At 37.7% G+C, this 24006-nt stretch overlaps 1 protein-coding gene across 2 annotated transcripts; it reads left to right on the top strand.

The window, feature by feature from the left end:
• Positions 1-17: 17 nt before the first annotated feature.
• Positions 18-18555, top strand: LOC124280330 (DNA ligase 3-like). Of its 2 annotated transcripts, none has more exons than XM_046716231.1 (12): positions 18-189; positions 3605-4122; positions 5817-5948; positions 7541-7647; positions 9422-9466; positions 9674-9685; positions 9759-9833; positions 10509-10579; positions 11048-11125; positions 13184-13301; positions 14928-15035; positions 16973-18555. In XM_046716231.1, the coding sequence occupies exons 2-12, from the start codon at positions 3828-3830 to the stop codon at positions 16988-16990; spliced, it is 1059 nt and encodes a 352-aa protein (XP_046572187.1). In that variant the 5' UTR covers positions 18-189; positions 3605-3827; the 3' UTR covers positions 16991-18555. The 2 variants fall into 2 exon arrangements, with proteins under 2 accessions (XP_046572187.1, XP_046572188.1); XM_046716232.1 differs by lacking the exon at positions 18-189 and adding an exon at positions 485-580.
• Positions 18556-24006: the final 5451 nt, after the last annotated feature.

Here is a 24006-nt window from a genome sequence, read left to right as displayed (position 1 = left end):
CGTTTTGATTGGTCCATGTGATCATATCATTTGGCAGCCGAACGATTGACTGGATCTATGGGCAGTAGAAGGCCGATATGCAATATATTCTCAGCGATAGCCTGCAATGGTGATGCCTGTATTGTGATACAGTGACTGTCACTGCATCATTGAACCTGTCACCTGTAACAACATCTCGTGCACTGTCAGGTATGCAATGTAGTACATAGAGCGGTGGGTGGGGTGGAGTGTACATCTACCTGTGTAATTATATGACCATTGTCGGAGCGTCCACCCTCCCTTTTCTCAGATCAGCCACGTTTATCAAGTGCTTCTCTGTGTATAATTTATTGATGCTACCCTCCAAATAAGGACTCCAGCTAGTATATCACCTGATAAATCCCAAACTTGCACCATGGACGGCACACATGTATCAAACGCTCATGTATCCAAGGGATTTACCTGAACAGGTTATTGGCGCATGCGCAGTGTATGTAAACAAATTAAGGCTGAGGCTTACAACATTGTGAAAATGTTGAGTTCAATGTGATTTGCGACATAATACGTAGAACAAACACGTGACAGGTGCATAAATGGACAGGTAAATCATTTCTGATTGATAGGTATCAAAATATCATGTAATATATTAGTCCAGCATATAACTAGACGACTTTGCCAATGTGTGCTCGACTGGAATACGAGTTTATTCATTTGAACTAGTAATATATCTGTTGGGTTTTGTTAAACTATCCTCGATACAAAGCAACCATAATTCCTCCAAAAATCCTCATGGGGTCCATATATCATATTTTAACATCTGAGAACGCCCGAGAGCGCTGGGGAATGCCCGTGAACGTCCGTGGTTTCATCAAGTGTTCAATAGTGAAATAGTGGAGTCGCTAAATATGACACGACTTTCTCAATTGGTACGATAATCAGAATATGCAGTGTTAATAGCATACAAATAAATAAGGCATAGAAAATATATATGTAACTTGTAAAGTTCAGGTAGTAAGACAGGGACTATTTTAAGGCGTCAGGGATATTATTTCCAACAATGTGGACCTAATGGTAATTACAGCCATGCATGTTAAAGTCCTGTATATTTCTTATATTAATTCTGTAATAGGAATATTCCAGCTATATGACCATGGTCTGTGAATAATTGAGTTTGGACAGACAATCCAGTGACTGACATCATGAGCATCGATCTATGTGATAAGGTGATAGGCATCAGCTGATTCCCTGAATCAGACCATCTGATCCCAGTTTTCACAAGCACTTTACAACATACCTTGATTGCTGATGACAAATTTCTACCTGGCCAGACTGTCATGGGTTGTGTATCAAAGTAATCATTACTCATTACAAATTGTCCAGCAGAGCTCCCCACACGAGTACAATGTGTGAAGCCCATTTCTGGTGTCCCCCGCCGTGAAGTTGCTGGAATATTGCTAAAAGCGGCGTAAAACCATACTCACTCCTTAGAACTCTCATACAGGATGTCAGCTGGTATTTGTATTACCACCCAAGCAATCATTGAAAAAACCCAATATCACCTATGAGTTGGAGTAGTACAGAATATGACGGCATAAATGTACATCATTATTTTTATACAGAAGATAATTACCATTGCTTTACTCAAAGATTAAATTACAATCTTCTTCAGTTTGAAAAAACCTAGACTGTGAACATGAACTTTTGCCTTAATGACATTAAGATGAATTTTAAATGTCAAGATTATATTCTACAATTAAGTGAGTATCACCAAAGTTAACTTCACTCATGTGTCAATGAAACAGCCACTACCATCCATTATTGTTTTGGGCGGTGGGGTAGCCTAATGGTGAAAGCATCGCTCGTCACACCAAAGACCTGGGTTCGATTCCCCACATGGGCACAATGTGTGAAGCTCATTTCTGGTGTCCCCTGCCGTGATAGTGCTGGTATGTTGCTAAAAGCAGCATAAAACTAAACTCACTCATTATTGTTTTATTAATCAGCATGTTTCATTAGTTTGCCTTCCGACTCGTGAAGATCCGGGGTAGAATAGGTCTTCAGCAACCCATGAAGATCCGGGGTAGAATAGGTCTTCAGCAACCCATGCTTGCCACAAAAGGCGACTATGCTTGTCGTGAAGAGGTGACTAACGGGATTGGATGGTCAGGCTAGCTGACTTGGTTGACACATGTCATCGGTTCCCAATTGCGCAGATCAATGCCCATGCTGTTGATCACTGGATTGTCTGGTCCAGACTCGATTATTTACAGACCGCCGCCATATTGCTGGAATATTGCTGAGTGCGGCGTAAAACTAAACTCACTCACTAGTTTGCCTTCCTCAGTGAGCACTCAGGCAAGTTGATCAGCTATCAGTGAAATAACTGCAGTTCAACTTCAGTCAGGTGTTAATGCACTGACAAGCAGTGAATGTAAAAATGCTCATTAAAAATATCATCTGTGTTTCAAGTTTAGTGTTTTAATGACACTGTTTACGACACTAGACTTTATGTTTTGCTGTATCAGTCTTCCTGATGTTTACAGACATTGTTTAGAAGGAATACTTCTGGAAATTATGAACTTCTGTTCTAGATAAGACTGACTCTTGTTTGTGCAGTCTAAATCATTTTTTTTATAACATATTTACACTCATTCAGAAACCACTGCTTTCTTAGGTCATGTATTTATGGGGGCTCAAATTAAAATTAATTTCTAGTAAATATCTGAAGAAAACCCAGACTAGTTAAAGATCTTAGAGTGAGTGAGTATTGATTTACGCCTCTTTTAGCAATATTCCAGCAATATCACAGCAAGGGACACCAGAAATGGGTTTCACAGATTGTGCCCATGTGGGGAATCGAGCCCAGATCTTTGGCATGACGAACAAACGCTTTAACCACTTGGCTACCCCTCTGCCCCTAAAGGTCTTAGACATTGACACTTGAACATAGGAAACATAACTGAAGTGTTCAGGGATTTGAACCCATAAGCAACGAAAACGAGAGAGAGCTATACAAAACTTCTTTATGTCGATTTTTGCTAAATAGTCTTCAAAACGTATATCCAATTTCCACTAATTATAATATAAACATTTTGTGGATAGAAGTAATGATTCTGACCAAGATTGGAAATACATATCTTTCATTCTTTGTGTAAATTATATGAAAAAATTTGCATGGGACTGAACATTTTGATCACACCACACATAACCATAACCAGTTTCGTACAACTCTCTAGTCACCCAATTTCTTTTCCCATTTTCATCATATCATAACACATGGTAAAATGTGTGAAGACCATTTCTGGTGTTCCCCGCCGTGATATTGCTGGAATATTGCTAAAGGCGATGTAAAGCTAAATTCACTAACTCACTCGCTCATCATATCATAACATTTTTTCGGAAACCTGTAGCATGGCATATGCAGTAATCTTACTCAATACTTTATGGCTTTAATGGAAGAATATAGAAACAAGGAAATCTAACTGAAGTGTTCAGGGATTTCAACCCATAATCATCAATCAACACAGTGAATAGCTGCCACTCATACTCCCAAAGGATTACATAGGGCTCAGTTCCATGAATGTTTCCAGCAATTACCAATTTCTCTTTTTTTCCTATTTTCCAGATGAAGAATGAGTGAATGACGGGAAGCTCATCCATGATCTATTTCCTCGTCTGAGTCTTTCACAGCAACCTATAGAACAAACCCACCTGGTCTCTGTACAAACATCTTTGGGCAATTTTACATTCCTTAGCAATAAAACCATTGCTTAGCAACACTCCTCAAAAGTCTTCATCTCATTTCACCTCACTATAGTTTCAGTATTTATGTCCTGACTTCATTCATAATGACTGAACTTATCTTCTTTATTCACCCTGCAGCATCCGGTAGGTCAATCTGTAGAAACTGCAACCAGTTTATTGCAAAAAAAACATTAAGAATTGGTAAAAATGTTCCCAACCCATGTGATGTGGAAGATGAAGGGTGGGGTGATATGACTCTATATTACCACGTTCCCTGCATGTTTAAGGAGTTTGACAGGGAAAAAGCCAAGGAAAGGAAGATCAAGTCTCCTGATGACATGGGTGGGTTTGATCAGTTAAAACAAGACGAGAAGGAGACTGTTCTCAGACTCATCAGCGGTGAGTCCTCTTGTATATCACACTGAACGTGAGATATGCCACCTGTTTTTTTTAAGTTAGAGTTTTGATACGAAGAATTTATATCTGTACATTTCATTTGAAAGTGAACATTGATTATGGTTATACGCCGCTTTTAATAATAGTCCAGCAATATCATGGCAGGGGACTCCAGAAATGGGCTCCTCACATTGTGCTCAGTTTGGGAATCGAACCTATGTCTTTGGCAGTATGTGGTTGAAATTTTAAAACATTATTGTTAACCTGAGATTGTGAAATCTGTAGATATACTGAAGGAAACAAATAAGGGATCACTTGAAAGGACAAATGTTCCTTTATTTTTTTCCAGGTGTCTTCACAAGCTTTGTATCACATAGCTTGTGAAGAAACCTGGAAAAAAATAAGGGAACACTTGTGCTTTCATGTGGTCCCTTATTTTTTTCTCTCAGTATATTTCTGTTAATAGCTTCTTTTGAATCCATTATCATAAATTCCTATGTTGGAAGGATAAATTCAGTGATAGGTGAATATTAGTTGTAATTCACATATATTTCGATGAAAATACCATACTATGTGATCCATAGTAGTATCATGATATTGTGATCCATTAGCTATCACAATATTGTGATCCATAGTATATCACAATGTTGTGATCCATAGTATATCACAATGTTGTGATCCATAATAGCATCAAAATGTTGCGATCCATAGAATCAGAATGTAGAGTTCCATAGTATATCAAAATGTTGCGTTCCATAGTATATCAAAATGTTGCGTTCCATAGTATATCAAAATGTTGTGATCCATAGTATATCACAATATTGTGATCTATAATAGTATCATGATATCACAACCCACAAGAACCATGCCCACCTATCATTCTCAAAGGAATCCAAGGACCATTGGAATATATTTTGCAGACGTTAATTAACAATTGGTATGTGTTTTATCACCTTCATACAATTTTTGGACATGCCAAAAAAGCATGTTAGACCAAAGAAGGAATGATAGCAGTAAGGTCCATATAAACATGACAGATACCCAGGCCTCATGACAATGTACCATGATGAATAAAACAGGGCTGGGACGGGTCCAAATTTTCTACCCAGGTACCTCACCCCCTAATACGCTACCCTACCTGGATACCCATTATGTTAATTCCTGACATCAAATTTGTAATAAATTGCAATATATTCTTCAGCTCGGGGGCTAAAATTCTGAGTTTTTCAATATTTTAACCATGTGTTATATTCAGAACAGGTGACTGTAAATTATGTCTAAATCTTCAAGGACAATACAACCTTTTAATCATGAAAGGATAACATATTACATTGTTTAATCTATTAGTCACATAATCATAATAGGTCCTGGTATTGAGACGGGTACCCGGGTCAAACTCATTACCCACCCGTCCCGGGTATCCGGGGTACCCGTCCCTGCCTTAGAATAAAAGTCTCTTGAATACAAACAATATTTGGTCTTCCTTGGATTCTTTTGAGTGGTATACAACAACTTAGTGGAATTATTTGTGTATAATGTGCCATCAACAGAGGCTATTTTTGCTTCTGTACAATTTGGATAAATTTGGTAATTTAGATATCCAGAAATATCTTTATCCAGACAAAATGTTGGAGAACACAAGTGTCTGTATAGCCAAGGTTCACCCTGATGTTAACATGCTCCACTCAAATTTGCAGATGCTAATATAAAGAGGGAGGACAACTCTCTCCATCAGTTCCGCTGTCTTTGTACCAAGATATCTGAGGAAGACAGCAATACTGGCAAGACTGCTCTTGTGTCCGATTACCTCAAGAAGGGGACCAGTGGCAGTAAGTTGCTTAAAGCGGTTTATAACTCACTCACTCACTCACCCACTGGCAAGACTGCTCTTGTGTCTGACTACCTCAAGAAGGGGACCAGTGGTAGTAAGTTGCCTAAAGCAGTGTATAACTCACTCACTCACCCACTGGCAAGATTGCTCTTGTGTCTGACTACCTCAAGAAGGGGACCAGTGGTAGTAAGTTGCCTAAAGCGGTGTATAACTCACTCACTCACCCACTGGCAAGACTGCTCGTGTGTCACTACCTCAAGAAGGGGACCAGTGGTAGTAAGTTGCCTAAAGTGTATAACTTGCTAACTCACCCACTGGCAAGACTGCTCTTGTGTCTGACTACCTCAAGAAGGGGACCAGTGGTAGTAAGTTGCCTAAAGCGGTGTATAACTCACTCACTCACCCACTGGCAAGATTGCTCTTGTGTCTGACTACCTCAAGAAGGGGACCAGTGGTAGTATACTGGGACTCTCTATTATTACGGGCTCTCTATTATAGCGGCATGCGAAAACATTGGGAAAGCAGAAACACCACGCCCGCATCGGCTGTTTACATATGCAAATTACGTAAAATATATTCATCACTCTTGAAAAAGTCATTTATTTCATTGGAATGTCATGTCTAATCGTAGAAATATTAAAGCATTCATGTTTTCAGTAAGTTCTAGAACATTTTGAAACTAGTAGGACCCCTACTGTCATTACATGTAGCATGAATCAAAACTTACTTAGTCAAGAGTAATCCTGCGACAACTATAAGGTCATTTGCGTATTTTCTGTGCTAAAAATATAACAGGAAGTGACGTATTATGCAACTTCACTCTACACACGGCAGCAACTTGTATGGTATGTTTTAAGGTGGAAAAACAATATTGTGTAACGATATTGTTACCTTGTATCAAAATGAATAGAAGTTTCAGATGTTTGGGTTAAAAACATGATGATATTACTAATGTGAATGAAATTCCTAAATATTTTTTAATGATCAAACTATTTAGATTCGTTTTGTCTTAGTAAAGTTTCACAGTGTCATCTGCCTGTACCGCGTGCCATAGTAAGAACCGCGATAATAGAGAGTAGCTTCAATTTCCGGGTCAAACGAGACAATCGGAATTGCAGCAATGGTATTATATGAGTTGTGACCATGTGTCACATTATTTGTGACAGAAATGAAGATTAAACATCAGTCAACTGAAAATATATATAAAATGCTAAATGTCAGTAGCCGTTTATAATCCCGATGGCGACAACATTAACTACCGCGATAATAGAGGGTCCCATGATAAGTTGCTTAAAGCAGTGTATAACTCACTCACTCACTCACCACACCACACCACACCTACACCTATATGCATCTATCATGCATTAAACTCAGCTTATACGATATTGTTGTCATCACTCTAAAGGGATTTTACCTGTGAAGATCCGGGTTAGAATTGGTCTTCAATAACCCATGCTTGTCGTAAGAGGCCACTAACAGGATTGGATGCCGCAATGTAGCTGGAATATTATCAAATAATCAAACCTGTCACAAATGTGTCGGTGTCCTGATATAAATTTCGTACTCCTCACTCACTCCTGTCACTTGCAGCTGGCTTCAAGGGTGATGTCTACATGTTGATGAAGTTCTTGCTGACTGGTGTTGTGAAGACCAAGTACAATCTCAATAATGCAGACCTTGTCAAGTTCTTCAGCGAGGTAGGTACATCCTTCTAGATGAGCAACATGCCAACGGGGCATGGGTAGTCCAGTCTAAGGTGTCACAGTTCAGGCTGCAATTTTGATATTTACAATCCGCACTGGTGCATGTTAACAATGGTGGGTGCAGGTTACCTTCAGTAACAGGTTGCACTGGGACAATAAATCCTGCAACATCTTATAGCTGTCATTGTGTGTTTTATAGGGGTGAAATGTTACACTCTTACCACGGTACGGTACATATTCCGGTACAAGGTCTTTGGTTCGGTTCGGTCCGGTTCGGTATATGAGATATTATCATAATGCAGAAAATTGACAAGAGCCAAACGTAGATTTTGACAAAATGATTTGACTTCTAGACATTTCAGATAAGTTTTAAAAAGGTTAATAAAATGATGATACAAAAACCGAAAATACCGATTTTTTGATTGCATTATGGTATACCAAACTGATTTAAAAACACCACAGTTCTACTAATACAGCGGTATACCATTTCACCCCTAGTGTTTTAATTGGGTAGTAAGTGACTGGAGGTAATATGTTTCTCTCCATGTGACATGTTACAACATAAACATTTGTGTACTACTTAATCGGCTATATAGCAGTAATCATATAATTGAGATTTATAAATAAAGGTAATGCAAAATTGAAAAAGAATCATATATCATCCAGGGTTCTGGTTCTGTTGAGTGTATGTGATACTGAGTACATGTACTTGTTATGAAAATTGCTAAACAAATATTGATGTTATATTTTAGAACCAGTGACATTTTTTTATAGTGCAACCAAAATTTGATGGTGCAGTCAAACCTATAAGCCAGGTTGCACTCGGTTCAGGTAAGGCCAGACCAATTGTATTTCTTGTTTTACGGATCTGCCAGTCGTATTTTTCAAGAGTAAAAACAAAAATAAAAATTCATTTTCCCCTCTCAAAAAATAAAATCCTAATGTTTTTATTGGCCAACATTGTAAACTTTACAAGAAAATGTTTATTGATTGTGTTTTGCCCCATATACACTTTATAAATTTCCAAAAGTAAAATACTTTTAATATTTAGAAGGAATATTACTGTGACTACTGTATTTTTTTTCCCTCCTGCCTTTAAGTTTTCTGAGGACAAAAATCTGTAAAACAAGAAATAATATTGGTCTGGCCTAATGAAAGAAAACCCCTCAATCGCACCTTGCAATTTTGCAGTGTTGAGTTAAGTTGCATACCTTGGACTTACCACGGACCCTTGATTGAAACCCACTTCCCCCTATTATGTTTTTAAATTCATCTTCACCATACCCATGCTTGTGGATAACACCTAAGTGTGACCAAACCATGTGGGATTTCCTCCGTCATTATGCTGAAATTATGTGATATAACTGTTAAAAGCAGCTGTAAACCCAACTTACTCACTCACTCATTGTAGTTGAGTTTACCTGACTCATTTCAGGTTGAACCTCCTTTGATGAGAGGTTTTTATGTTCTAAATTTATTGATTGCAATATTGATATAATTAACTTGTTCTCGTGACGATATGGCTGAAATATTGCTGATGTGATGCTAAAAATTAACTCACTCACTCACTCAGGTTGAACCTGGATCTTCAGAGGTCCTGCAACCATCACATCTTTCTTCTAAAAGATGTTTGAATTTTTTCATATATGAATTTAAAAAATATGTTATTTCATGATGTTGAGCTCAGGCAAATAAAGAATTAAAGAAAACCATTGTATTGTTAGCGAAGCTGAAAAAATGTCATGTTTAGAAATATGTTTGTCTTCAGATATTTGGTACAAGTCAAAAAGCAATGGAGGAGGATTTAGAGCAGGTATGTGTATAAATGTTCTGTTCAGGTGGACAGAAAGGGCTAGCTAGGGTAAGATAACAATTATATCAAATGAATATCCTGCTGGATAAATACAGATGTTTACAAGAGTTGAAAATAATTCACTATTCTTTGTAATACCTCATATGTTTGAATGAAACCATGTGTACTATACAGGTAACTCACTATGATCATTGGGTGTTTGTACAGACTGAGGTGTGGGTAATAATCACTGTGTAACTTCTGACTATGATCAATTGCTGGCGTGTTTATACAGTACACTATGACTGAGGGAGAAATAATCAGGGTGTGTTTTGAGAAAAGCAAAACTGTGACGCCCTTGGGGGAGAGTATCGTGTCCTTACGAGAGGTGAGTGGAAATATCTGTATCTATCATGTAATGACTGATCAATATAGACCTGTGAAGATCCAGGTTAGAATTGATCTTCAGGAACCCATGCTTGTCGTAAGAGGCGACTAAAGGGATCGGATGGTCAGGCTCGCTGACTTGGTTGACACATGTCATCGTATCCCAATTGTGTAGATCGATGCTCATGCTGTTGATTACTGGGTTGTCTGGTCCAGACTTGCTTATTGACAGACCGCCGCCATATAGCTGGAAAATTGCTGAGTGCGGCGTAAAACTAAACTCACTCACTCACTCACTCAAATCCACAATCTCAAATACTATTTTCTTACCAGATCTGATTTATCAGTGTGCACACACATTTATTTCTCAGCTCCCAAGGGAACATACAACCCAGTTTGTGAGGCTGTAGGAAGATATCAGTCATATTATCATGTTATCCATTCAGATGATCCTTCAGCCAATCACCATCCTTCGATATCCAGTATACCATATCTCCATGCTATTATGTATAGATGAAGGTTAAAAAAATATATATTCAGTCAATGAGAGTTGTCAGTGGCTAGTCAAGAGTGGCTGCACATTATGGCTACAACGGCTACAACACAGACACCAAGAGAATTTGAAATGTATTCTTAATATTCAGCTTAATATAATTCTATACGTCTTTTGTTTCAGATGGACGGCCTCTTGACTGCCTTGTCTACTGCCACTCAACCAATCAGAATACTGAAGAAAATTATTAAAAGGTGATATTAGCTATAGTGTAAGTCCATACACATCCAATGCAGAATAGGTTAACTCAGCTTGTCATCCACATGTGTTTTTAAAAACAGACCATGAACGGTTGTTTATCTCACAAATTCTGATACAACATTTACATCAGGCATGCAACATTTACATCAGACAAGCAACATTTACATCAGACATGCAACATTTACATCAGACATGCAACATTTACATCAGACATGCAACATTTACTTCAGACATGCAACATTTACTTCAGACATGCAACATTTACATCAGACAACATTTACATCAGACATGCAACATTTACATCAGACAACATTTACATCAGACATGCAACATTTACTTCAGACATGCAACATTTACTTCAGACATGCAACATTTACATCAGACATGCAACATTTACATCAGACATGCAACAACATTCGTTAACTATGTAGTTGGTCATATGATGGGCTTGTTTGTTTCAGATGCACCAGCTATGATTTGAAGATGATGATTCGCCTGATCAAACACGACATTGGCATCAACTCAAAGGCAAAATATATGTAGGTAAAAGCTTTCTTATTGGTGAGTTAAATAAATCTATAACAGGGGTGGAAATAACTTTATAATTGCTGGTGTACTCCCGAAAGTCAACTGGACACCAGTACAGTGTGATATACAAATTTGCTAGCCCGACAGAAAAAAACACTGGACTCGGACGTGGGGCAATGGGTTATTTCCACCCTGTATAATAGTTCATGATGTATACTCTGGACCCATTCTCCAGTAAAGTTTCAGATTCAGTTTCAACAACACAATCACCATCTCTCCTTTCACAAATTTGCACAGATTTTCTTTTAGTAGTTTGCTGAATTACTAGTCAAAGTTTACCCGTTATCCAGGTTAGAATTGGTCTTCAGCAACCCATGTTTGTCATAAGAGGCGACTAACGGGATTGAGTGATCATTCTTGCTGACTTGGTTGACGCATGTCATCGTATCCCAATTGTGTAGATTGATGATCATGATGTCAATCACTTGATTGTCTGGTCCAGTCTCAATTATTTACAGACCACTGTCATTTAGCTAGAATATTGCCGAGTCAAACAATAAAAAAAAACAAACAACTGGTCAGTGGTTCAAGCATCATTGAGAGAGGAAGGTCAGCCCAGCGGTTCAAGTATTTGCCAGTCTCTCTGAGGCCTGAGTTTGATTCCCTTCAGGGTTAAAGTGTGTGAAGTCTATTTATGGTGTCTATGATATTGTGTGAATTTTGTGAAGAGCGGCATAAACCTCACTCACATATTCTCTTAGGCATTACATGGTCTGTTTGTGTTTCTAGGTAATAAGGCCAGACAAATTTATATTTCTTGTTTTAAGGATTTCTGTCCTCGGAAAAGGAGGGAAGAAAAAAAATAAACAAAAAAAAGTAATATTGGCAATTTATGAAGTGTATATTGGGCAAAAAGCATTCTAATAAAAAATAATTCTTGAAAGTTTACATTTACATTCACGATATAGCACGCTTAAAAGTTGAAGGACCTTCAGCAGTTGTACGCCAATCTCTGTCCGATCTACGTCTAGATGCAACCCGTCGATATTCTGAAAAATCACCATCATTCAAGTGTGAACAATCAGAACTCCGATGTGACCAACTACAACAGCCTATACAATCAACACACAAAGCGTGTGGAAGCAGCGGAAAAGTTGCTTTGATTCCATTTATTTCCCATATTGACAAACAAATAATGTCTAACTGAGAGAACAACACACATCCACTCGGTGTAGCGACAAGAAAGAGAATGACAGGCACAGACCGTCATGTGATCATCTGAGCGATCTGCACGCTTATTGAGATGATTGACAGGTACTGCTATCGGAGTGGGGGCAGAGGTCGGGGGGTCAGAGGCCAGATAACGTTTGATTCAACTTAGCCTACAGCACGTTTCCACACATGGTCGTAGAAGAAGAAGAGAGGTGCATACCGTGGGATAGGATAAGTATATAAATATACAATTGATGGTAAAATTTTCATTTATTTTATTTCTTAGTCTTGAAAAAACAACTTGACCTGCGGACCCGTAAAACAAGAAATAAAATTGGTCTGGCCTAAACATGCTCATGCACACCAAGAGTGGTGTAAAACAATACTCACACAGTCACACATGGTGTAGATCCACAGTAATGACTATGTCCCCACCTGTACAAGCCCCTGATTGTAGATCTGGAATCAGTAAATGGTTTAAACTGAATATCAATATTAAGACAAGGGAGGGAAGTCATGAAATGGTCACAGTGGTATCTGAAAAGTCAAACAACAATGGAAGTCAAGTACAGTTGATATTGTCACTTGTTTGATTCATAAAAAATAAATAGTGTAATTTTAGTGGAGGGCTAATTATGGCATCGTACCATTCAATGGATCAAGGGTGTTAGTCATATTGGGGATGTGTGATAATTCAACCTTTTATACTGTATATTTACCACAATTTAAACAAGATTAGGATCAGGATTAAGGTTATGACGTCACTATGCCTCCTCAATCATTTACATAGTTGTAAGAGTGTTAGGTCATGTTGGATATGGTTCTTAAGCAGTTAATGGTTATATCTTTGATCACAGATTGGATGGCCTTGACCCCAATGCTTATGAAGCATTCCAGATCTCTGAAGACTTGAAGGATGTGGTGGACAGGGTTCAGTCTAAGACATTACAGGACCTGCCAGGCATGAAGATGAAGGTGAGCATCACTGTCTCCTGTATTTCCCGGGTTATCAGCCTCTAGTACTTCCCATGTTATCAGCCTCCAGTATTTCCCATGTTATCAGCCTCCAGTATTTACCGTGTTATCAGCCTCTAGTATTTACCATAGTATCAGCCTTCGATATTTCCCATGTAATATCAGCCTCTAGTACTTCCCATGTTATCAGCCTCCAGTATTTACCATGTTATCAGCCTCTTGTATTTCCCATATTATCAGCATCTTGTACTTAGCATGTTATCAGCCTCCAGTATTTACCATGTTATCAGCCTCCAGTATTTCCAAGTTATCAGCCTCCAGTACTTCCCATGTTATCAGCCTCCTGTATTTCTTTCCATGTTATCAGCCTCCTGTATTTCCCATGTTATCAGCCTCCTGTATTAACCATGTTATCAACCTCCCATATTTCCCATGTTATCAGCCTCCTGTATTTACCATGTTATCAGCCTCTAGTACTTACCATGTTATCAGCCTCCTGTATTAACCATGTTATCAGCCTCCAGCATTTGCCATGTTATCAGCCTCCAGTATTTCCCATTTTATCAGACCCTATATTAACCATGTTATCAGCCTCCCGTATTTACCATGTTATCAGCCTCTAGTACTTACCATGTTATCAGCCTCCTGTATTAACCATGTTATCAGCCTCAAGCATTTGCCATGTTATCAGCCTCCAGTATTTCCCATTTTATCAGACCCTATATTAACCATGTTATCAGCCTCCTGTATTTACTATGTCATGAGCCTCCAGTATTTCCCATGTTATCAGCCTCCTGTATTTCCCATGTTATCAGCCTCCTGTATTTCCCATGTTATCAGCCTCCAGTATTTCCCATGTTATCAGCCTCCCAGTTTCCCATGTTATCAGCCTCCTGTATTTACCATGTTATCAGCCTCCCATATTTCCCATGTATTTACCATGTTATCCCTCTTGTACTTACCATGTTATCAGCCTCCCATATTTCCCATGTTATCATGCCCAGTATTTCCCATGTTATCATCCCCATGTTATCATCAGCCTCCAGTATTTCCTATGTTATCAGCCTCCATATTTCCCATGTTATCAGCCTCCTAGTATTAACCTTTTCCATGTTATCAGCCTCCCATATTTCCCATGTTATCAGCCTCCAGTTATTTCCCATGTTATCAGCCTCCAGTATTTCCATGTTATCAGCCTCCAGTATTTAACCCTATGTTATCAGCCTCCTGTATTTCCCATGTTATCAGCCTCTTGTACTTACCATGTTATCAGCCTCCAGTATTTCCCATGTTATCAGCCTCCAGTATTTCCCATGTTATCAGCCTCCAGTATTTCCTATGTTATCAGCCTCCAGTATTTCCTATGTTATCAGCCTCCCATATTTCCCATGTTATCAGCCTCCAGTATTTCCCATGTTACCTGCCTCCAGTATTTCCCATGTTATCAGCCTCCAGTATTTCCCATGTTATCAGCCTCCCATATTTCCCATGTTATCAGCTTCCTGTAATTCCCATACTGACAATCTCCATTATTCTCAACTTGTTATAGTCACCAATACTTTCCATGTTGTCATTCTCCCATTTCTTGCGGTTTGCGATTTACTCACTCATTCATAACTCACTCAGACAGGAAATGACACTGAAAGTGATGGTGCCAGTAGCAGCACTGATCTGAAGAAAACACCGGTCAAGAGACAGGCAGAGGATGAAGGGCAGACAACTCCTTCCAAGAAGGTGACTAGACCACAGACAATTTAATCTATTTTTCTTTCGGTGTGGTTACAAATTGAGGAGTTTCTTATGGATTAGGATTTGCACTGACAGCCATTTTGTTTTAATGGTGTGAGAAAATGATGGATAGATGCAAAAATATATCAGTAAGTGAGTAACATGATTGAGCCATCTAGTGAAGAACCTAGTTTTACAGACATAGATATGTGGAAATTTCACAAGCACTCATTTTTCTGCTTTAACACACAATCTGGGCCCTGTATGGTTCTGGATGGTCCGTGATGGTCCTGTAGGGGCCCTTTGACTGGAGAACTGTTAATCATATATTGTATCAAAGCAAATAAAAAGGTAAAAAACTTATGTCTAACTGTTAGAGGCCATGATGAAGAATGGTTTATGGGTAATTTGCCTCATGAAATCTTGCATAGCAAGACTTTGCTAGGTTTAAATATGGCCTACTTCAAGATATCATGTTGAAGATACCAAAATAACATCTACTATGTTTATGGTGGTGGTGGAATTGGGTTTAACGTCATGCTGGAGAATATTTCGCTCATATGACAACGTGCATGAATGTGTGTATGTGTATGTGCGGCTGCTTGTACTAGTCCAGACTGAAGCTGGTTTTATAGTGCTAGCCCACTGAGATACCATGCTGCAGTGAAGCATGAATACCCCACTCAGACACATTATACTGACTCCGAGCCGACCAGTCCTTGTTGTACCCATTAATGCCGAACGCCAGGCAGGGACCAACAAGTACCATATTTTAACGTCTTTTGGTATGACGCTGTCGGGATCGAACCTGTGACGCTCTAACCACTACACCACTGAGAGGCGTCACTATGTTTATGACATGAAATTGGACCAGATGTCCCATGCTTGAAAAACATCAAGTAACAGTAAAATCAATGTAGACTTATTGAGCAGTGTTCTAAAACAAAATTGCAAATTGCATTAGACTCTCTTGCAGATTCCCTCCATCATATTGTCAGTTGGGATTGAGAAGCTGCATTAATTAAGGAGGCTTTCATTCAATGTTCACATCACATCAAGAGTGAGTGAGTGAGTTTAGTTTTATGCCGCTTTTAGCAATATTCCAGCAATATCACGGTGGGGGACACCAGAAATGGGCTTCACATATTGCACCCATGTTGGGAATCGAACCTGGCTCTTCAGCATGACAAATGAATGCTTTATCTACTAAGCTACCCCACTGGCCCATCACATTAAGAGCATTCATATCTTCAAGTGGTGTCATGTCAGTCAAATGACTGAGTTAATATAATTCCGATTTCATTTGATTTGATATGATGTGGAAGTGGAATATGAGAACTGTTTTGATTGATGACTTGTATCTATTTTATACTTTATTATGTTTATGCATATTTTGTATGTAAACTGATGCAATTAGTTGCGGAGTCTTGATAGCTAATAATGCTGCACCTGTATTTCATTGTCTCATTGATTGATGGTCACATCAACAAAGTCTGTTACAACCTGGGTGACTGTAGAAGCCATGACCAAGGTTTTGCTGTAGGGGTGAAATGGTTTCACTGTTACCACGGTACAATACATATTGCAGTACAAGGCCTTCAGTTTGGTCTGTTTCGGTTCTATATGATATGATCATAATGCAGAAAATTGACAACGAGCCAAACCTTACATTGTTTGATAACATGGAACAAATAACCCTAATCTTTGTTATTTTAAATGAACAAAACTGTCATTTTATGACTGGAGAGAAATGACAGGAAAACACTGAAAATGCAGAATTTGTGCATTGCATTATGGTACACCGAATTGAAAGCAAAATACAGCCTTTCTACTAATACTGTAACACCCCTATTTTGCTGTGTGTGTTTTCCAGACTTATCCTACAGGGAAGTAATTACTCCTGTTTGATGAGCAGTAATTCCTCATGTTTCATTGTATTTCAGTCTAAACCAGACGGCTGAAGATTGCAAGCCCTGACCTGGAAGATTCAGACTTTCATCATGCTTTATAGACAGAATAATTACCAAACTATGTATTGGATAGAGGCTACTCAGATAACAGTTGCAGCGGGTTCACATCGAAAATAGACATCAAGGAATTGCACAATAATTGCACAATACCATATATTTTCAGTGTGACCTCCTCTGCAGCCATATTGAAATGACTCTTTTTGGTCGTTACTGAGCCATTTTAGCTAAAAACATAGGGTATATGACTGTAGATTCGCCAGATTTGAGATCCAGAAAAATAGGCTCTGTGGAAAGGAGTCATCATATGTGAAGTTTATACTTTCATCAAACTATTTTACTGTTGGTAAAAGAATACATTGTATTTCTTCAGGTGAACAAACAAGAGATAGCTAACTTCCTCAATGAAAATGTGAAATGTACAACTAAATATCACTGGACATGATGTTTGCATTATTCAGTACAAATGTGTGGATGTTAAATTCTGATGAAAGATCATGATCAGAAGATGTAGGTTGGTGGTCTGGCTCATATAACAAGCATAATTTTGACACAAATTTTAAGGATTAGTAAACCATGAGATCTGTTTGTCTACTGCCAGATAGGGTAATAGAAGTTCACTTGTAACATTCCAACAAATAGTGTGGCTCAAAATATATGTTTGTTTTTTGTGCATTATTTACATTTTGACCTATATTTAACATTTATAGCCACTGCATCTTTGTTTAAATTGTAATGAAATTTGGTACATGTTTTGTTTATTGTTAATAGTGTGTCCAAACAGATGTGTTCCATTTTTTGCAATATTTTATGTTTTGATGTTCATTTAACCTTTACAGCCTTTACCTTCCTTCCGGAGATATTTTTATTCAAATTGGAAAGGAGTTTTGTGTCTTATAGCGTTTTTAGCAAAATTTTACACTTTGACCTTTGCTTCACCTTTGCATTTTGGCCCAAATGAAAGCTGAAACTTTTTATGGACATTAGTCAGCCATTTAGTTTGATATTTGTTATGACATTCGGTCTTTAGGCCAGACCAATTTTATTTCTTGTTTTATGGATTTTTAGTCCCCAGAAAACCTAAAGGCAGGAGGGAAAAAATAAAAAAAAAAAATCACCAGTCAAAGTAATATTCCTTTTGAATACTAAAAGTGGCAATTTATGGGCAAAAACAATAAAAAATATTTTTTTTGTAAGTTTACATTTTTGGTCAATAAAAACGTTAGGATTTTATTTTTTGAGCAGGGAAAATTATTTTTATTTTTTTTCTTATTCTTGAAAAAATACAACCGGAGGATCCATACAACAAGAATAAAATTGGTCTGGCCTTATTTGAGGTTCAACACATTCCATTTTTTTGTGATGTTTTATATTTTGACCTCTGGGCTTTGAACATGTTCCTGATTTCTCCACAAGCAGTGAAGCTGAAACATGACATGCTTGACATTCTAATTTGTCCTAGAGACTTGTAGGTAGTGTTGGGAATCGGAAACCAAATCCACTATCGATTATCAGAGGACTTGTGGTGAACGATTATCGATTATAATCGAAATATATACATTTTTAATGTAATCACCAATTTTAATATTTTTTTCCCCAGTTTTTTCTAATTAATGTATTTTTATAACTAATACTGTCATGCAATGAAATGCACGCATGCAAGTAAGACACTGGAATTGTAATTAAACAATAAAAGTGGTTAATATTTTACAATGCGCATAGCTTTACATTGTTGAGCACATGTTTGTTCATGAATATTCATCAAATTAAATGGTAAGTATACTTAATTCAAGGGTGTTATACAAAAACAACAAAATTCCGATTAATCAAAAATATTGTTTTTACAATCAATAATCATTTTTAATCCTTCTTTCGATCGATTTTCGATTCTTTTCGATCATCGGAACACCACTATTTGTAGGGCATGTGGGGCCCGGAATATTCATATTTATCTGTGTAAATTTCTATACTTCAATTACCCGATCAAGGCAGCTGAATTTCTGCATGTGTGCTTTTTCTTATGACATTATATTTAATTCCTTTCATTAGCCTCTGGTGTCCTCAGTATGTTTGTCAATGCTGAGAGCAATTTTGTTGAGTGTCTGTCTATATTTTAAACTTAAGACAACATATCGAGGTTAGCTGAAGTTTCACTGTTTTTCACAAAACATGTACCCAAGAATTAAGGACTGCTTATAACACTCAGTTGTGGATTGTATTCCTGAAAACATGGTACAGGTAATAGCTTTGTGTTCTTGAGGGTAATGGAATGGGAGGTAGGAAAAGTATAGCTTGTTAAGCTTGACCTGAGCTACTCTACATATGCATGACCCGGGAGGTCAAATGGCACAAATGGCAGGTCGAGTTAACTTCATTAAGTAGGGGAGCAGAAAATGTTATTAATGTCGCTACTGCTGTTCGCTGCCTAAAAGCCCGATTCAGAAACATGAAACCATCTGCAGCATCTTTTTTAAAGAAAGTTAGGACATCGCTGATGATTTCTCGACACTGAGATGTCAAACGGCGACCTTGTCTCGGCTGTTCGGACATGGTGACAATCAACTTACAAAGGTGCACCCCTTCACAATAATAGACTCAACCAGTTGTGACACGGTCACGCAATACATTAGTATTCACTTGATCAGGTCAAACTGAACAAGCTTTAGTACCGGGTATATTGTCAGTATATTTGGAGTGTGTTTTTGTGTTAAGGTCCAACACAAAATGTGTTCATTAAAAGTGTCTATTTATGAGAGATATCAAAGTAAATGATTTGATGCCTTCATTAGACCAGACCAAGTTTATTTCTACTTTTACAGATTTTTGTCCTCAGAAAACCTAAAGGCAGGAGGGAAAAAAAATAAAAATAAAATCACCAGTCAAAGTAATATTCCTTCTAAATACTAAAAGTATTTTACTCTCGTCAATTTATGAAGTGTATATGGGGCAAAATACAATCTAAAAAGCATTTTCTTGTAAGTTTACATTTTGGTCAATAAAAACATTAGGATTTTATTTTTTGAGCGGGGAAAATTAATTTTTATTTTTTTCTTATTCTTGAAAACATATGACCGGCGGATCCATAAAAACAAGAAATAAACTTCATCTGGCCTTACCAATACAGTGGAAACCGCCTAAGTAAAGACCGCTTAACTAAACAGACCTGATAAGTAAACACTTTTCTTTGGTCCCGGCAAATTTCTTCATTAATCATCACTATTAGAGTCTGGTTAACTAAACTCGGATAAGTAAACAATACCGCTTAACTAAACGTCTTCTCACGGTCCCTGGAAGTAAATTACTTAACAAAAGAGACTGGATAACTAAATTAGCGATCACCACATAATCCGACATGAGGGGCAGTCGTGTCAGTCTCTAGTCAAACAAACATCCTACTTACAGCTCGCTGGCATCAAGCAGTTGACAATACACTGACAACTGGAGGCCAGCCCTGATAAGTTGTTCATTGTTACATATGCGTACATATACATGCATATGGTTGTCATTTGCAGATTTTTATAAGTTTGGATAGGTAAAATACCTGATAAGTAAACAATTTTGGCGAGTCCCTTGAAATTTTACTTATCAGGTTTCCACTGTATTTATGTCAGATATTTTGATGAGATGGTGACAATCTATAGCTGCACTAGGTTAATAGTAGCAGCACTAACATCGGTGTACACTGTAGGGTGTGGCATACCTACCATACATTACTCAGCTTGCATTTAGTCACGTGTCAGTGAACATGTTAACCTTGGAATCTCACACATTATATAGCCGCACTTAACAGTTTTTCTCCCTACTTTCAAACAGTATTAATCCATTTGATTAATGATTCTGAAGAACTGTATAAAGAGGACATCAATCATTTCACAACTTGGTGTGCAGAAAACTACAATTGACTTTCGGATTAAGTCCACAGAAATGCTTCCAGTGATAATCAAAGGTGAATATGTTGAGATAGTGTCGGAGTATAAGTATCTGGGAACCTTCATTGACACTAAGCTGAACTGGAACTCTAACACTGAAGCTCTATACAACAAGTGTCAACAACGTCTTCATCTCATGCGTAAACTGAGATCTTTTAATGTTAACCCATCTGTGATGTCATCTTTTTATGCAGCATTTATTCAGAGTATTTTAACATTTTCCTCCATTGTTGGTACGGGTCTCTCTCAGTTCATCTCAAATCTAACATAGACAAAATTGTTAACACTGCAAGTATAATCGCTGGAGTCAGATTTGAATGTTTATCATCAATATATGAGCGGCAAATCGGGAATCAAGATGTCAAAGTTATATCTGACCCAACTCACTACTTAAATTCGGAGTCCACCCTCCTCCCTTCAGGCCGCCGCTACAAAGTTCCAATTGTGAAAACTAAGAGAGCCCGGACATCCTTTATTTCAAATACCATATCTCTCTTAAACAAATGTGAAGATACTTAAATCAATGAATTTATGTAAATATGTTTTGTATCTCTCTAATGTGTCAGTAGCTCTGCTGATGTAACACAAGTTCCTGACAAGGCATGAAAGTATTATTCTATTCTTTTTTAAACACAAACATTGATTTTTCCTGTATGTACTTCTTTTAGGGTTTTCTCGCTTTTCCGTTTAATAATATGTACATGTTCCCTTCATTGATAATCATCTGTGTGGTGTAGTGGATAGAGCGTGTGCCCAGAGAGAGAAAGGTCAGTGGTTCAATTCCCTGGCTGTGTCATACCAAATGACATTAAAAAATGGTACTTCTTGTTCCCCTGCCTGGGTTTCAGCAGGGGGTTAAAACAAGGACTGGCAGCTCAGAGTCAGTATAATATGTCTGAGTTGGATTACTGGGATTCCACTAGTCTGTCTCCATCATGTGTACCGTTCTCAAATGGAGCAAATAATACTCAAGCAAGGAATCTCTAATATTATCGATAACACAATTTTCATATCAATAATCATTAATACTTTTTCCTATCGATGATATTTCCGATGATCGATCATTTATCGATCACACGCTCTGATGCATAATAGCCACTATATGGCAACTTCTCAGCTGTTATTGCACCAGTTGCAGTGAAATTTCAATATTTAGTGTGACTCAACACCTATGTTCCATTTTGTTGTGATGTGATTTGTGAATGATGGACGATTTCAAGTGAAGTTTGATTTTCTGGAGTTTCAATAAATTTTCATCAAACACAAAATCACAGTGGCACACTAAGTATCAGATGGAGAAAAATATTCTAAGATGATAAAAAAAATTGTGATGTTATTCTCAGTAATAAAAGAGTTGTTCTCATAGAACCCTCATCAACTTGTGCTGCCAGATTTGATATCGAAAGTCAAAGCTTCTCTATGTGACATTCTGAGGTTTTTCAAATATAAATGTACCATACCATTTCATAATGTTCTGCATGAGATGGATTCTAATGGGATCAGGTTGTCAGGCTTGTTAGCTTGGTTGATGTAGGCCATAATATTCCAAACGATGCAACATTTTAATAACGGGATCTGGCGACCAGCATGTCCGTCCATCTGTCCCCCGTCCTGTGGTATTGTACATTTAGATGCACAAATAATCCAGTGGTAGCTATTTCAATCCGTGATTTTTCCATGAAAATCCATCACATCAATTCCTGACACAATCTACTTAATTCTTTTCAAATTGGATTAGGTCAGTTGTGCTCACATTCCATACTAATATTTTTATGTTAAACATGCTTGTATTTTGTCTGTTATTAATAAATAGGTTGAATAATTCTGTGTTTCTTGTTTCATATGATAACTACAAAGTTTAAATTGAATATTCTCTTGAACTGAGAACTTCAATTGAGATACCTGGAAAACTGGCAAACTCATAGCCTCCCCCTCAAAGAATGAGTGAGTGAGTTTAGTTTTACAACACTTTTAGCAATATTTCAGCAATATGGGCTTCACATATTGTACCTATGTGGGGAATCGAACCTGGGTCTTTGGCGAGATGAGCGAACTCTTTAACCACAAGGCTACCCTATATCACACATATTGATAGAATTCTACCTGTGATTGAAAAAAAATGAAGACTACATTCTTTCCATAATATATCAGGGCTAGCACAGAATATCTTCAGGTCTGAAACCAGTCTGCATGAAGATCTGACAAACTGTAAGATTTGATTGTACAAGATCCCAAGGTGCAACATTCTAGAAGCAGTAGAATTGCTTTCCTATCCTGTTCATACCTGATGCAAACTGATACTAATAAACCAAACAAAGAATGCTTTCTACAAAATCAATTTATTCAATGATATATGAAATTTCATACTATTTGAACTATAGAAATTCACAATATATGTTTTCAAGAATGAAATGACAGTGAATCTTGGTGAGATTTGGTTTCGTTAGTTGGTCACATTTTGCAGTTTTTCAGCTTCATGACGTCAACCTGCATTTCTATTCAGGAGCAGACAGACCAGTGATTTATGAACAATGTCCCACCCAGTCATGGTACAATGACATATGAAGGATGAGGACTATTTTTATAGATATACAACTTCCTTATTCTGTATAGGCGACGTTTCGACATAGATTCTAATGTCGTTGTCAAGCAAGTGATGAAACGTTGCCTATACAGAATAAAGAAGTTGTATATCCATAAAAATAGTCCTCATCCTTCATCTTCCCAACTTCTAGAATGCCAATCAAAGAAGACAATGACATATAATGAAACACATTACCAAGTCTCTCCACCCGAGTGACTTTGTTGCCTTTTATTACAAGCATACATTGCTGTAGTCCAGTTCTACCCAGCATCTCCACCAGATTCTAACAAGCAGATTCTAACACTCGGGCCAGGCGAGCAGGATCACAACTGAATGGTCTGATGAAAGGCTTATCTTGATGAATGAGAAATAATCAACACACAGATCAACCATGGTGGTGATAGTCTACAGTGAGTGAGTATGGTTTTACGCCGCTTTTAGCAATATTACAGCAATATCACGGCAGGGGACACCAGAAATGGGCTTCACACATTTTA

Source organism: Haliotis rubra, unplaced genomic scaffold, assembly GCF_003918875.1.
Source record: "Haliotis rubra isolate DU_JTF1 unplaced genomic scaffold, ASM391887v1 Scf265, whole genome shotgun sequence".
In the NCBI taxonomy this organism is placed as follows: domain Eukaryota; kingdom Metazoa; phylum Mollusca; class Gastropoda; order Lepetellida; family Haliotidae; genus Haliotis; species Haliotis rubra.
Note: the sequence above shows the minus strand (reverse complement) of the source record. Positions and strands in the feature narration are given on the sequence as shown.